General features: G+C 34.3%; 1 protein-coding gene across 1 annotated transcript in view; it reads right to left on the bottom strand.

Annotated features, from left to right (window-relative positions):
• Positions 1 to 16,932, bottom strand: part of MCF2 (MCF.2 cell line derived transforming sequence) — a 143,245-nt gene that overhangs the window by 71,334 nt on the left and 54,979 nt on the right. Inside the window, 9 exon segments of the mRNA XM_066357891.1 lie at positions 1,324 to 1,393; positions 1,504 to 1,619; positions 2,312 to 2,378; positions 4,218 to 4,306; positions 6,858 to 6,895; positions 11,079 to 11,250; positions 12,407 to 12,598; positions 13,945 to 14,136; positions 16,186 to 16,305. Of these exon segments, the coding sequence (XP_066213988.1) occupies positions 1,324 to 1,393; positions 1,504 to 1,619; positions 2,312 to 2,378; positions 4,218 to 4,306; positions 6,858 to 6,895; positions 11,079 to 11,250; positions 12,407 to 12,598; positions 13,945 to 14,136; positions 16,186 to 16,305 (1,056 nt within the window).

Below are 16,932 nucleotides of genomic sequence, written 5' to 3' on the forward strand. Positions count from 1 at the left end.
GTCTTTATTTGATCTTTATCTAATGGGCTGCCTGCTATTCACTTTTTAACATTTATATTATGAGTCATCTTTTCTATGAAGCCATTAATTATACCTTCGGTCTATGTAAGATATACCTCTTCTTCATCCCTATAGGACTCTTTGTATATCTCTAACATAGAACAATCCACACAGTATACAAAGGATTGCCGTTTTTCTCTGTGAATAGTCTTGGGCTTGGTACCCACAGTGCCTAGCAAAGTGCTTCGCACATAATAGGTTCTCAGCAGATGGCTAATGAAAGAATGAATGAACATAAAATAGGCATTTATTAACCTACTACTGGTTGCCAAAACTCTGCTAACCTTATGAGAAACACAAAGATATATAGGATACAGAACCTGCCTCAAAGACTTTTCCACTGAGTTGGAGAAAGAAGTCATTAATATATGTAAAGAGTTACAATAAATGTAAAATCCCCAATGAGTACATTGTCATTAAGTCCTACAAGAGTCCAAAGGAGGGGAGTGTTGTTGCTTAGAAAACATATTTTAAATGTGTTTAAAGTTAGGATAGGTTGAGAAAAGTAACACAAATTTCTTTCTTAACCTTATTTTCTCACTCCGTAAACACTTTCTGATATCTGTTAGAAGCTTTCAATAATCAGCTCTGTCCAACTAACTCCCAAATTAAGACAGAACTGATATTTCAAGAACAGGAAGAATTAGATAAGCAGAGAACATTCTGAGAGGACATTATACTGAGAGAGAGAATGATTACAAAACTTGGGAAGTCAACTGAATTAAGTACACTCTTGAAACGTGGAGAAATAAGCCTCCCTGAATTATCTGATAGAATAAAAATAATAGACAGCTCTCAGATTGACAATGTTCCTGTGATAGTGACATGGGTCTGAAAGTCAGACTACTTTGATTCTACTAAGACTTCACATGTATTAGAGGGGAATACCAAGGCATCTCTTAGGCTAAAAATTAATCAAGCCAAGAATGGTTTTGCTAAGATGATCCCAACTCTCACACATTCATAGTTAGGATGGTCCTTGGACTCCTGGAATCACCCAGAAGTCAGTGGTCACAAGTTCAGCCATTGAAGCATTTGCTAAGCACCAAACACAAAGGCCATTTGCATGCTCTCGATACCACACTGCACCAGTTTCTGGAAAAAACCTGGTTTAGCATTAAATACTTCTGGAGTGATGTATCTCCTCTAAAAACATAAAGACAATACAATAATACCTACCGTGTCTCTAAATCTGTTCTTATAAAATGGGCTGCTATTTCGATGGTTCATATTTATATATTTTTAAATAATAATTGCACTAACCCTTTCCAGGAAACAAAGTCCCACTCTTTCTGGAGCATCAGCACAATTTTCTAGACTGCTCATGAAAAAGCTATAAAAATTTAAGAGAAAGAAAATAATTTATTTTATGTGAAATAAATTGGTCAATAACCCTTTAAATAATACCATGAAAAAGAAAATTCAATTAAGTGATTCACATACTTGTTATGGAATTCATATATTTCTGCCATATTTCCAAAGAGAATATCCTTTTTATTTCTCAGGAGAGGTGGTATAAGATCAAACATCTCTGGATTATCCATCTCTGCTCTATAGCCCTACCCAAAACAAATACATTTATTCATTTAAAAAAATATTCACATTAACATTTGTTTTAGCCACCAAAGGTTTATGTACAGCAAAATGTAAAGGACATTGGTGAGTTAAGCTGTCTGTAATTTTAATGTTCAAATTTTCTATTTCCCAAAATTATCCATTATCATTTTTTTAGAAAGTAGGACAAGGGAGTATAGGTTTTCTACTCAATGGGTAAAATGACAGCTCTTTGGTAGTTTATAGTGTATAAAACAAAACAGAAACCAAGTATGGAAAATTATGTTATAGGTCATTAACTTCTACTTAAGCTAGCAGTAAGTGTTTAGGTGTATTCAGACCAAATTCATAGTATGAAATTTATATGAAATAAATGTTTCTCTCCAATTTTTAGATATTTACATCACAATCACTAAATAGCACCAGGAGAAGAATTAGAGCAATCTGCTTTATCCCTAAGAGAATTGTTTCCCACTTCTGTAATAAATTCTGAATCCACAATCCTCTCTCCTGAGGGAGAACCTTAACATACACATCTAACAATTATGCACCCTCAAAACATAGCTGAAATACCCACTGTTGCCATGTGATAATTAAGGAAGGATGTAGACAGAGAAGACTATCCTAAATACTTCCTAACAGATGTAGCACAGGAGCATTCTGGAAAAGATGGGAAAATACAATTTGAGTCCCTTACCAACAAAGCAGTAAACAGCTCGCAAACATACATCTTCTCGGTCTGAATCAGCTCATTTAGGACATGGCTAAAATGGAAAGACCACATTTATCAATTATTTTACTGCTTTAGAATTGTATTGCAATGTTTCAATTATCATTATAAATTGGCTAATGTAAAAACTGTTAATGCACAGGAACTGCTAATGGTTTTAATTTTATTATAAAAATATATAATTAGTTCTAAGGTTTCTAGAATAAGTACCATCCACAAGACTCTAAAAATATATTTAAAATAAAAGGGGGAGTGGCTCCGGAGTTACTTTTAAATGAAAATAACAAAGCCTTATTTCTAACTCACTAAGCTTAAGAATCAATTTATTAAAACCTCACAAACTCTATTTGTAAAAATCTGGGAAGTACTGGGGGGGGGCAGTTTCTGAACTATTTTTTCCTCTCTATCTCCCTCTTCCTCAAAAAGATATATGAGCCTTTTAGGCATAATTTCCCCCCTTTTCCAGTAATAATCTGAATTTTTTCAAAATATTAAGTGGATTTATTATGCTGGTTTTCCCAACTATAATTCATATTTAATTTATTGTAGTAACATTGATTACTGTCTCTGTAAAATAAATACATTTAGCTTCCAATGTGATTTCCAATTGATATCATATTTAAAATTTGTTTCCTCAATCTCTAGTATAAGTACCATATTTTATTAAATATTTTAACACACCATTTGGTTCAGAATATTTTTTTTCTTATTTTCCTCCTTAAAACTCTAGGTGTGTCTTATGGTCAGGTGCATCTTATGGAGTGAAAAATATGGTAACTTTTTAATTAAAATATCATTGGCCTCTTTTCTATTTTTACCTTTTAATCATTAACATTCAACAATCTTTAACACACAAGCACAAACACACATGGCGTGGGGCAACAGTAGGTGTACAGTTGTTTGTACAGAAAATAATGCAATAAATAAATAATAATACAATAATAAACTCTGTGTTTTGTGTACTCACAACTGTAAACCCACTTTTGCCTCACTCTGTATATTTCTATATACATCTTGCTCTAAAATACTGGTTACTTACAATTTTATGATATAAAATTTAAAAGGTTAATATATTTACATCTGGAATATTAACATAATACTATAAAAGTGAATGAAACAATGATTAACATCTAAAAAATAACATTGCATATATACATACTCCTTTGTAGTTTTTGGAACATTGTCCCATTCACTCTGACCTCTTTTACAAAAGAGAATAATTTTCTGAGAAGGTCTAGTTAATTTTCAGGTCATTTGTGACAACATGGATAGACCTAGAAATCATCATGCTAAGAACTAAGTCAGAGAAAGACAAGTAGTATATGATTTCACTCATATGTGGAATCTAATGAACAAAATGAACTAACAAGCAAAATAGAGACAGACTCATACACAGAGAGCAGGCTGACACGTCTAGGGGATGGGTGGGTGAAGGAGGTCAAAGGATACAGCAAAAAAAGACAAAATAAAAACAAACAAACTCATGGACATAGGCAACAGTGGTGATTGCCGAAACGAAGGGAAGTGTGGAGGATATGGGGGGATAAATAGTGATAAAGACTTGACTTGAGTAGGTGATCACACAGTATAATGTACAGGGATGTGTTGTAGAATTGGGCACCTGAAACCTATATAATTATGTTATCCAATGCCACCCCAATAAATTCAATTAAAAACATTTTCAGGTCACATAAACAGAGAATAGGTTGGCCAGACTTAAATCCAAGACTTCTAGCATTTCCATCTAGTGCTCTTTTCATCACACCCTGCATAACCCCATACTGTGAACTCAAAATTCCAAGCATGTTCTCCTTGAACACTGAATCAATGACTTCTATGAATATATGTGTGTCTGTTTATAAATAAAATGTACTTCTTTAAAATATCCAAGGTATTGTTATTGTCCAAACTGGAGGGTTGTTCAGAACTTCTCTTCTCCTGACAATCATGTACCACTTCAACCTGAAATGATGAAAATAAGTTAAATTAGCATTAAGTTCTTCTTCAAGGAAATCTAGCTCATTAAGTTTCTCTAGGTCCTAACTGTGTAGGTAAATTGAAAACTAAGACTGTGATTGTTATTCTTTTAAACATAAGTCTTATATGTACTAATAAGAAATTATTTGAGATTGCTTGGGGGGGAGGTGGAGAAGGGTATCTGGTAGATAAATGGTGATGCACAAAGACTTGACTTAGGGAGTGAACACATAACACAGTGTAGGGAGACATGCTGTAGAATTGGACACCTGAACCCTGCATTATTATGTTAACTAGTGGTGCCCTCAATAAAATCAATTAAGAATGATTTGAGTTGCCTAAGAGGAATGATTTAAGATACTAATTAAAATTTATACATTAAGTAATGTTTCATTTATTTGGCAGTTTGGGGAAATGAGGTTAATTCATAAAAAGTTGATTGTGCAAATACATAAAATTTCTTCACTGAAGAACCAAAATGGCTTTTAAACCTTAATGATTTTTTATGAAAATATTTCTAGGAAATATTATATGAATCTCTGATTCTTTAACCAAGCATACAGAACATTATTGACCCTTTTCCTAAAGACTCAGTGGCATCAATTATGAACATGAATGATATGATAAAATCTGATGATACACTCCAGGGCTAGTAATATATGCAGAGTGTCTATTGTTTCTTGAAATGGCTATAACCATCTGTCTCTGTTCTCTTCCACATGTCAGTTGTTGCTACATGACCCCCTGCTCCTAAACTGCTACCTTATTTGCAGACTCTGTGAGACTAGGCCTGACTTAGTCACCTGCATGAGATTTATCACAAACTGAGGCTGTTTGTCTTCACAAGCATCTAAAGTGTATTTTGGGGATCCTGGCTGTATTGAACAGCTGAGATGAGCAAAAAGCCCAACCTCCAAGTAAATGTAGCATTACTTTGTAACAACTAGGAGCCGAGATCAAGTATGGGTTCTACCAGCTAAAAAGTATTTCCATAGATATAACCTACTTATTCTAAATACAGGTGGAAAGGAATAAACATTTTTTTACTACTTTTAGACATTATGCCAAAACAGTCCAGCGCCTTAACATACACCATTACATCAGATTCTCACAGCCATTTAGCAAGTTATGGAAAAACTTAGGCTCAAATATGTTTAGCAACAGGGCCTAGTTGCTAAACAAGGTTGCATATCTATTAAGTGATAAAACAGAGTCAAGTTCATGGCCTGCCACCATTATCATGCCCCCTCTTTAAAGAGTGTGCTTTGATTCATGTCTGCTTAATGTACTAAATGTTATCATTTTAATACTATAGTTAAGAACAAAAATACTGCATACTCCATTTATCAGGTAGGTATGCATCATTTACTTCTTCTAAAGGATTTCTGAAATACCAATTTGGAAAGTTCTGAAACATAAATTTATACTTTTAAATATGTAAAGATTTTGCAAACTGACTTGAATTGGAAGAATGTGTGCATTTTGGAATGAGGTTCACCACCTATAAATCTCACTGAAAAGATGTACAAAGCCATAGCCTCCTGTTTTTTTTTCCTGGAGATATGCAAATGAATAAATACACACAACAGAAAAGTAAAGTACTCATGAGTTAAAACTAGAACCAAAACATATGTAAGACTATGGAATTTTGCATTCAGTCTATTTCTTTCTTGCAGTCAGAAGTGCTGTTCATGATAACCAGGCATGGAATGTCAGTATAGGCCAATCACTAGCCTGCTGATCATTGTATAAAACACTTAGAACATTATTACCACATGCACACATATTCAAAATATTTTACAAATATTAATTATTTTATCTTTACACTAAGTTCAAGATGAGGGTGCTCTATTATTATATCCATTTTATAGATAAGGGAGGTGAGTTCTAGAGAATTTACCGAAGGTTATACAGCCAGGAAGTGATTAAAAGCCAGGCAATCTAGGTCTATAATCTGTATCATTAATGTCAAACTGCCTCTTGAAGATATAGTCTTGTCCTTATTTACCATCAAGAACACGCAAAGAAAATGTAGAGTGTTGCAGTTATGATGAGGCTACTCTCCACAGATACTAGACTATCATGGATAAATGAGAAGAAATCAGGTATTTATCAAGAAATGAATAGATGACCTTTTTGAGCCCAAAGTATGGTCTATTAGAACCTGTCCTTTGTCCATGCTTCATACTTACAGGACTGGAATTACTTATGAAAGAAATCCCCTTTTATAAAAAACATGCAACACTTATTTAGGTTTACTGAGGTGGGGTAGGGAGAAAGAGATATTGGAACCTACATAAGATCTTTTACAGAAATTATTCTGAAATTAACCCAAGACTTGAGAAACTGCTTATACATCTGGGGATATGCCGGGACTGCACTTAGACACAACACAGCAGCAGCTTTTTCGTTTAGATTAAATAGACGTTCAAATGCATAACATCAGCTGAGTAAATTAAAAATAAGGTTGAAGCCCCCATATCAATTCTGCAACTACAGCAATAAAGCCAATTTTTAATTAATTAATGATATTTACTTTTAAGTTGCTCTGACTTTCTTTCCAAGTCTTCTTTCCTGGGAGAGAAATGTGAAAAAAGAATTTCAATCCAGAATGAAAATCAACACTTTTAATAAAATTACATGCATGTTTATGTAGTATTACAATGTGTTTATATTAGTATTTTTTAAAATCACACTATACAAAACAGTTGAATGGTTAAACTTAGTTATATGATCTCAACTTCTTATTGAGTGTGATTCTGCCATGTATTAATCCATTCTCTCTCTCACTAGATATTCACTTGTTTGCCAAGCAAGCATAAAACTGTATTTTATTTACAGCATTGGTGTTCATTTTGAGAGATAGCATTTAATTAGATTTTAGTTCACTGATTAACTGGATCAAAAAGAGGTTTAAAAAAACTTTAAATTTAACAAATAGTCATAGTATTTATTAGGTACTTAAAACATGCCGGGCACTCTTCTAAGCCCTATGCATGCATTTTCTTCTTTAATCCTCAAATCACCCTAAGAGATAAGGAGTACTTCTACCCCCATTTTAAAGATAAGTAAGTATTATATTCAATATCTTGTCCAAGAAGCAGAGGTGATATTCAAACCTAAATCATCTACTGTTGGAATCTGTGTCTCTAACCACTATATAAAATAACATTTCTGAAGCATGTTAAAATGCTAAAACAAAACAAAACAAAATTTAATTAAAATTCCAAGCTTTAATCTTTCTGTTCTTCCTGTTAAATCTCTCTTTTCCTTTCTATTTAATCTTTCTCTTCTGTTTAAAAAGGGTGAGCCCTTATATTGTTAAGCAAGGAGTCCAGATGTTCCTACAAAGCATAGGGCATGGTCCACTCAAAGACTGTGTTGTTTAAGCTCTTACTTCTCAAGGCTGCTGAAAAGGCTGCCACCCACACAGGTTGCATGGATCTCTCCTCTCCATGTAAGGAACATACTTTTTGCCTTTCCTCCTTGGCAGGAGATAGTGGAAGGCGTACTCAGGAGAGGCTGTATTATTATGTTCTCTAAATTTTATACTTCACTTTCACTTACTTAAAATATCTTTCTATTTAAATTTTATGTTTATATAGTCATATATAAATTAGACTTACTGCCAATTGCCATATAAAATGAATTTATCAATAAATACTGATGTCTGCCACTTAAAAGACATCTGGTACAAAGATCTGAACTTATATATAAAGGTAACTGTGGGAGCTTCATTAATTAGCTACACTAATTCTTTGCAAATGCATTAAGATGAAAAAAGAATATTTACAACTTTTGAGGAATACATCTTTTTCTGAAAAACAAGATAGATGAATTCATTATTTTAACAATGTAAATATGTATATAAAATTATTGAGTGTCTATACTATATACTAAGCTAAATGTTTGATGTTAGGGATACAAACATAAACGGCGCACAGACTCTGCCTTTAGAGAGCTTACAGTATATCAAGAGAAACACAAAAGAAGAAATAACCCTGACGCTAAGAAGAAATGAAGGAGACTTGTTGTCACATAACTTGAACATCTAACTGAACTGGGTGCTGGGGAAGAGAGGCAGGCAGGAAATTGCCCAGTGAAATGACCTGGAGACAGGAAAATCAATGGATAATTAGGGGCTAACCAAGAAAAAGGGGAGAGGGAAAGGAAGAGTGTTTCTGAGAGAAAACAGTGTGTGCGAAGTCCAAAAGCATGATAACTAGGGTCATTTGAGAAGGGAAAATGTGAAGACAGGGAGATTGCTGCAGGTGTCAAGGCAACAGATATTAACTTGGATTAGGTAACTGACATTAAGAGACAGCAGTGTAAAAGAAAATAAGTTGTTTTTCGTTTTGTTTTGTTTTGTTTTCAACTGATTAGTTGAGTGAGAAGTGGGAGCCAAGGGCCCAGGAATCATGGTGCTATTCACTGAGATGAGGAACATAGGAAGAGCAGAAGGTTTGTGGGGAGAAGCAATCAGTGTGGGGTGTGTTGAGTTTAAGTTGTCTACGCTATAGGAAATTTGAGAAGGAAAATTGTAAATGCAAGTTTTAAGATTAGGAGAAAGATCTAGACTAGAGTTACAGATTTAGGAGCTCAAAACTTATTTTAATCTTCATGGACAATATTCATCCATAACGTCTTTCTGTATTAAATGCTAATTCAACAAATATTTATTACATCCTGCTAGGCGCCAGCAGATATTATGTTAGGTACAGGATCCTAATTGATGCAAATTAATAAACAATAAAACCAAAAAACAAAAAACTGTTTAACTTATAAAAAAATTAACTCCTATCTGTTGTCTGACCAAAACTTATATACCTGGATTAGCAATTAAAGCTCTTGAAAAATTCTTTGAAACTGATTGTTAGACTCTCCATTACTCATGGAGTAATTAGGTAAAAATAATTGTTTGTTGCATAAGTAATGCTTTGATTTAATTTATAAACCATGATAAATGGTGAATAAAATCATGTATCTAACCATGTCATTTATTCAGTAAGCTGCCTTCTTCCTCATAAATACATCAAGCAGTCTTAAATTGCTGCAAATCCAAGCTACTCCCAACAAATAGTTTTATTGTGGATAACACTAGAGTCTATCAAATGAAAGAAAGCTTGACTTATTTTAACATTGTCAAGTGTTTTCCTTCTTATATTTTTTATGAGTGGTCATTTGATGAAAGAGCATAATTTACTTTTTATATAGTCATTTTCCAAGGCAAACATTAAAACTGAGAGAATAATGGATGGTTATTATAAAAAAGTGAAAAAGTTAATTGTAGGCAGAATGCAAGAATGAATGCTGCTGGTTTTAGATGCCAAACTGGTTTTCTACGTACACAAACTCAGAAAAATGTACTGATAAAAGTAATAAAGATTGGTACCTTTCAAAAAAAGTTTACATGCTTGAAAGAAAGAGTATCCAATTCCCACTGCAGAAAGAAAGTGTAACACCATTAAATAAGAATGTCAGAAAGAAAACAATGAAACAACACAAAATAAAATGTAATTTTAGTGATTAAGGCAGTGAATGCGATTTGAACAGTCTCTTCAGAACCTTGTTCCTCAACCCAAGGTATGTCACAGCTGGAACCCCTTTCAAGGAGCTGTGCTTTTAGAAGACTATAAAGAAAGTCTTTGTCAGAAGGAAAAGACAGTCTAGTTTATTGAGTAGTTTCTATATTCTATAATTATTTTTCACAAGAACCCTTTGAAGTCAGTAAGTGTTAGTATTCCTTTTTTACAGACAATGAATCTGAGGCTAAAAGAAGTTACATGAATTGTCCAAGGTCACAGAGCCAGTAATAAGGCCAAAATCTGAGGTCCTAGGAAGATCAACTTGTTCTATTTTTATTCTCATAGCTATTGGTTTTAGCACCTTATTGGTTTTTTGTTCTTTTTATTTTTCCCAGTATCTTCTTAGCCAATATTATTCACTTATAGAATCCCTTATAGTTTTATTTCTGAGTATATTTTATATTTAATAACTATTAATTACATAACTTTGATCATCTTAGATAGTCTTAGCCTAGTTATCAGATTTCCTCACCTCTTTTTAATCTGATCTGTGCTAGGGCTGAGCTGGATTTTTATACTCATTATATTTGGCTCACGCTTTGTCTGAATTTCAAAGTAGTTACAATACATTAATAAAGTATTTGATTCTTTCAGATCAGAGAGACCAAATAAGTATAATTATATTATCCCACAGAATATAGAAAGGAAAATGGATATTACATGATTAAAATAAGTCAACAAAGATGAAAACCAGAAAATGGACTTTGTGACAATCCTGTTTACTTGCAACTATTTAGAAAAGGCAATTCATTCTATTATCTAAGCCATTCACTTACAAGAAGCTTATAAGAACCAAGTTGTAGTTTTATCATGGTATTAAATATGCATGAATACATGCAGGCACACATGTGTAACAGTTTCATATGCCTTCCTCTGCTTAAGAAGAGCATGAATTGGATATTGACATAAATGTTCACACTCATTGCAAAGATGGACAATTCAGTAGAGATTTGCATCATCTCGTACTATATTGTATCAGTACTGTGGTAAAATTGTATAATGGTGTCGACCACAGGTCCTGCCTTGTGCAATAAAATTAAACATAATCAAGGATGCTTAAATAAAATTTCAATTTATCAGGATTGAAGAATGAATTCAGTATTTACATCAAGATTAACATAGAAAATAAGAACAGAAAAAGAGACAGAAAAGGTGAATGTAAGATTCTTTACCAGGCATAGGTGGGAAAAACTCTGCTTTAGATCTGATCACATTGTTGGAAGCAGGTACGACAAACTGGATTGGCCTCACAGGACTATCTTTCAGGTTCTTGAAACCAGCTTGTTGATTCTCAAATATACCTCGAATACTTTCAAGCTTGAGTTGTACAGTCTGCATTTGAATCTATAGGTTGTGTAAGAATTTTATGAAATATTTTATGAAATGGGGTCATTACAAATCCTATTAGATTTCTCTGACTCAGTCAAAAAATTAATGTAGAGTTTAAAATATAAGTAGAAGAAATGTATAAAAGTAATGAAAAACAGATTAATGTATTATCTCCACATTGTTATAAAACTAGAAGATCTAAACCAAAACAAATATAAAAAAAAGAAATACACCAAGCAGTCATGAAATAGGTCACTGTATAAAGTGATTCACCCTTCATAGGCTAGAAGGGCTATGGGCTAAAAAAGAAGATATGTTTACCATGAGAAAGCCACCAAGTTAAGCACTGTTACAGTATCTTATTATGTTTTAACCTACAGGACATTCTTTAGTTCTCCATGTTATAAAAGGCTCCTCAGAGCCACTAATAATGAATAATATCTCCTGCCCCTCCTAGATGATTTTGAGGCAGTTAGCGAAGCTTGGTGGTTGCCAGACAATGACTTGGTTATTGCCATGCCATGTTTCTGATTTCTGGGGCATCCTCTAAGACCTGCAGATAAGCATGGATTTAGATACTACTCCAAACTTTGAGTCAACTAGACATTTTAGTAGCAAATAGCATCAGAAATGCATTTATTTACAATGTGAAGACAGTGCTTCATGACATCTCCAACAGTGTGGTACTAAACAGTTATAGCTCTCCACCCTGCCAGCAGCAACTTCTGCCTGCTGCCCACCCCCAACAAGAAGACCCAGATCCTTTTCTTAAACGTTCCTTCTCAAATGAGTAGAAAATCAAGATGTGTCTCCACAGGGCATCTGTTGGTAGTCACTGAAGCACAAGGAAAAGATATTCTCCCATGACAGTTTTGGGCCATTCTCCAAGGATAACCAAGAAAATGTATGTGAGAACTCCTAGTATCTGAAAAGAGCTCAAAAATAATGGAGCACGAGCTCAAAAGTTAAATTACTCTTCAGTAAATAGCAAAAATAAGCCTTTGGACCTTTTGATGTTTGCAGTGGCACTGATATCACATCACTCCTAATCCTTAGGAGAACTATGTCATTGCAATTTGATATAAAGTTAGCTGTGAAGTAATAAAACTCAATCAATGCTACTGTTATTCAAGTTTTTAAAAATGTGTTTACTTAAAAAGAAGCCTCATACCTTGAGTTCAGGAGATAAAATTACATCAAATTCATACTGTAGTTTTTTAGGATCATAATTTATAAAGGGCACAGCCATTTGAAGAAAATGTTCGATGTCCTGAAGGGCTTTCTGAGCATCTTCTTTAGATAGAAACTTGTCTATTTCCTGATTAGTTAGAAGACATTCTCCTTCATCACAGCACTGATAAGCCTGGGGAGCACATCACACGCACACACACACACACACACACACACACACATACACACACACACACTGTCATGAGTGAATAAAAAACAAATATGTTTGTCCATTATGAGAGTGTTTATCAGACCTGGTTTCTGTCAATCAGAGTTGCTTTCAGAGCTATTAAAAATTAAATATATCTGGGTGGGGCCCCCAGAAATTTTGACTCAGTAGCTTAGGGCCATAAATCAGGCACTTCTATGTTTACAGAACTCCACGGGCACCTCTGATGCACAGTCAAGGATAGAAACACTGCTCATTTCATAAAAAGAAACCAGTCTGTATCAGGATCCTGAGCATTATCTCAATACTAACCCTTGAGCTTCATGCCATTTCCTCAAAATCAATAACCAAAATGTGAAATTCCTAGCAAAATATAAAGTATAATATAAAACTGTAATGACTGCCCAGGACAAGGATAAGTTTCATTACCAGAGAAGGAGATGTGCAGATTAAAATGTTCATGGGCAGATACTACGCCTATAAGTGATACCCCTATATTACATTCCACTGTCAAAATCAGATATTCTGCCTGACCAGGTGGTGGTGCAGTGGATAGAGCGTCAGACTGGGATGCCAAGGACCCAAGTTCGAGACCCTGAGGTCACCAGCTTGAGTGCGGGCTCATCTGGTTTGAGCAAAAAGCTCACCAGCTTGGACCCAAGGTCACTGTCTCGAGCAAGGGGTTACTCGGTCTGCTGAATGCCCTCAGTCAAGGTACATATGAGAGAGCAATCAATGAACAACTAAAGTGTAGCAATACGCAACGAAAAACTAATGATTGATGCTTCTCATCTCTCTGTTCCTGTCTGTCTGTCCCTGTCTATCCCTCTCTCTGACTCTGTCTCTGTCTCTGTTAAAAAAAAAGGCCAGATATTCCCTTCACTGTTTATTCATGGATGGGTTCAAACCCACAAGCCATGGAGGAATATTTTCCAGTCACTGTTTAATTTTTTATTGCTGTAATCATGAAATATGGAAGGACTTTCAGGCTTTAGCAAAGTCACTTTTTGCTTTTCAAAGTGTTCTGACTGCAAATTATCACCAGAGTCGAGACTTCAGAGATATGCTCAAAGTAGAATGAAGCCATTATAACCACAATATCAACATTCAGAACAGAGACCAAAATTCTTACAATATTCGACTTGCCATGAATTCTGCAGAGGTAGAGAGGTAGTATGGATTAAATAAGCATAGACAAACTCAGTTTTTGCAAATTTTATCCCAAAGACTCTGACCTTATAACCTCTGAGTAAGAACCCCCAAAATATGTATCTTCTTTTTCAGAAATGCATCATGTCCCATGACACTACCTGCTGTAGGAGTTTATGCATTTTGAAGGTTCTGCTGAGCTGTATCCGGTTGGCTTTAATCTCATTAAACAAAATATCGGAAAGATAACGTAGCTCATTGCACCTCTGGCAGATCCAATCAAGTGCATAATGGTGATTTGCTGCAAGTCTGTGTCCATGTAAAATCACAAACTGGGCCTTTGCTAACAGATCCTGATTTAAGAAAGAAGTAAAACAACAACTGCATGATGTCTGTTCAAAGAGAGGGGGGGAATAAATTAATTAAGAAACAAATTGGCTGAGCAAGAAAATATTTTTATGAAAATATTATTTGATGGCGTACTTCTGCAGGCTGCAAAGGAGCTAACAGTTAAAGTAGTTGGCTACAACAGTTGATATCATCAGAAATTGACACCTTTCTAGTAAATGAAAGAGAAAATCAACCAGCCTCCCAGAGTGGGAATGAGATTTGCTTCTCATTAAATGTACAGATTTAAAACAGAACTGCATATATCAAATGAGGCACACATCAGCCAAAGAAAACTAATGGATTTAATACATCTCAGCCTTCCCATCAGAGTTGTCATCTACCTCAGTGGTCCCCAACCTTTTTTGGGCCACAGATCGGTTTAATGTCAGAAAATATTTTCACGGACCAGCCTTTAGGGTGGGACGGATAAATGCAGAAAATAAAATTATGCGACCGGCATAAAAACTGTGGTATTTTTAAATATAATTGTCGAACTTATGAGACAAGGATCAAGAGTGAGTCTTAGGTGGATGTAACAGAGAGAATCTGCTCATTTTTTAAAAATAAAATATCATTCAGAATTAAATATAAATAAACCGGAAATAATGTAAGTTATTTATTCTTTCTCTGCAGACTGATACCAAATGGCCCACAGACTGGTACCGGTCTGCAGCCCAGGGGTTGGGGACTACTGATCTACCTGACTCCTTTACAGATCTGAAGTGAACCTGTCACAACCGGGATTTTCCATCATGTCAAAAGGAATTTTAACAGCCTTGTTTCCACATCAACTGCTGACCCACCACCAGGATAGTGACTGAAGCACAGTAGGAGCTCAGAAAATGTTTGTTGAGGTAAAATAAAAAAAAAAACCTGGAGACCAAAATTAAGACATTATTAACCTATCTAGCTAGAGGGAAAACCAGAGTCAAAACAGAAAGTCATTGTTTAATGGGGGGGGGGAGTTTCAGTTTTACAAGATATAAAAGTTCTGGAAATCTATTGGACAACAATATGAATACACTTAACACTACTTAACTATACACTTAAAATGGTTAAGATATTAAATTTTATGTTATGTGTCTTTTACCACAGTTAAAACTAAAATTTCTTAAAAATAAATAAACAAACAAACAAAAAATCAAAGCCTCCTAGTTTCCAAGCCACTCTCCCTTCTCTTTCTGCTATACCATAAAGATTTGTAAATTGCCCCACAATCACAAAGTACAATTTCAGAACTGGTCACCAAAACTGCTACCTCTCAATATTTGTTTTTTGGTGCTTGTAGTTCACCTCTAAATCTATTTGTTTGCTGAGAATGCACCTTGAAAACCATGATCTTGCCCTCAAATACAAGAGAAGAAAGCAAAGCCAGAGTTTGTTAAGTAGTAAAGCCATGAGTCCAAGTTTTCAGAATAGCAACTGGCTATTTTGGGTACTTAGTATATATCCATACATCTCAGGTACTGTGTTGAGAGTTTTATCTGTAATACCTAAATGAATCCTTACAATGACTCTGCAAAGTAGGTCCCTCCATCCCCAACTTATAGATGAGGACATTGAGGCTTAGAAAAATGTAATCAATTTACCCAAGGTCACACAGCTAGTAAGACTAAGTACCGGTATAATCTATCCATATGAACATATATTAGGTTCAAATGCATATATCAAATGATGAATATTTAAGGAATTATGTTCCTGTATGTTTCTACATTCAAGTATTAAATAACTTTCTTGGTAGACATTTTCTCTAGCTTCCTCAAAATGATCCATGATCTGGTTCCCACTGCTAGGCCAAAATTGGGCATTATCTCAGGGGCCTCCTACATCACATATGTAGTATCAACTCAGGCCCACACTGAACAGAATGAAAAAGAAAACAGTGTTATTAAACCAATTATATAGACTGTTGCTGACAGATTAATCATAATAAGGGTTTACACTACTGAAAAGCACCAAAATGTAACTATCATACTCCATAAATATACTGAATAAGTGAAATGTAATCTTACCTGAGAATTTTCATCTAAGTTTTCCAACTGTTTTATTTTTTGTTTTATTTCAGCTATATTCCCTGTGACATCTGCCAACTCTGCTTGTTGGTTAAATAGAAGTTCAGCTTCATGCACAAGCTAAAAATAGAAATAAAAATTAATTTTAAAAGTATATATATTAAGCATATCCCATAATAAACAAGTTTTTTTGGAAATGCCATTAAATAAGAACATCAATATGAAAAAAATTGCACATTTGGAAAATATTTTCAGTTATTTTATTCATAGTAAATGATACACTATTCAAATTTAACATCCTAGATATTAATGTTAACTGGTTATTTATAAAATATCACGATGTACATATGAGAGCATGTATGTGTGGACACATATGGAAATATATATATGTATGTATTGTTTTGCTCCATAAGACCCACCTGACCATAAGACACCCCTAGGGTTTTAAGGAGGAAAATAAGAAAAAAAATATTCTGAACCAAATGGTGTGTTAAAATATTTAATAAAATATTAACTAAATATTTAATAAAATAATAACTATAGAAATGTTCACTCCATAACATGCACAGGCATTTCCCCCTCCATTTTGGGGGAAAAAAGTGCATCTTATGGAGCAAAAAATATGGTATATACCTGTATATGTATTCCCTAGATGCATGGTGATCAGTTTTAGAAACAAAGACCCTTTAGTAATGATGAGCAAACTTAGCACCCAGATCTTGGTCTTTAAAATTGTTTCCCAGACAA

This window comes from Saccopteryx leptura, chromosome X, assembly GCF_036850995.1.
Source record: "Saccopteryx leptura isolate mSacLep1 chromosome X, mSacLep1_pri_phased_curated, whole genome shotgun sequence".
Classification (NCBI taxonomy): Eukaryota; Metazoa; Chordata; class Mammalia; order Chiroptera; family Emballonuridae; genus Saccopteryx; species Saccopteryx leptura.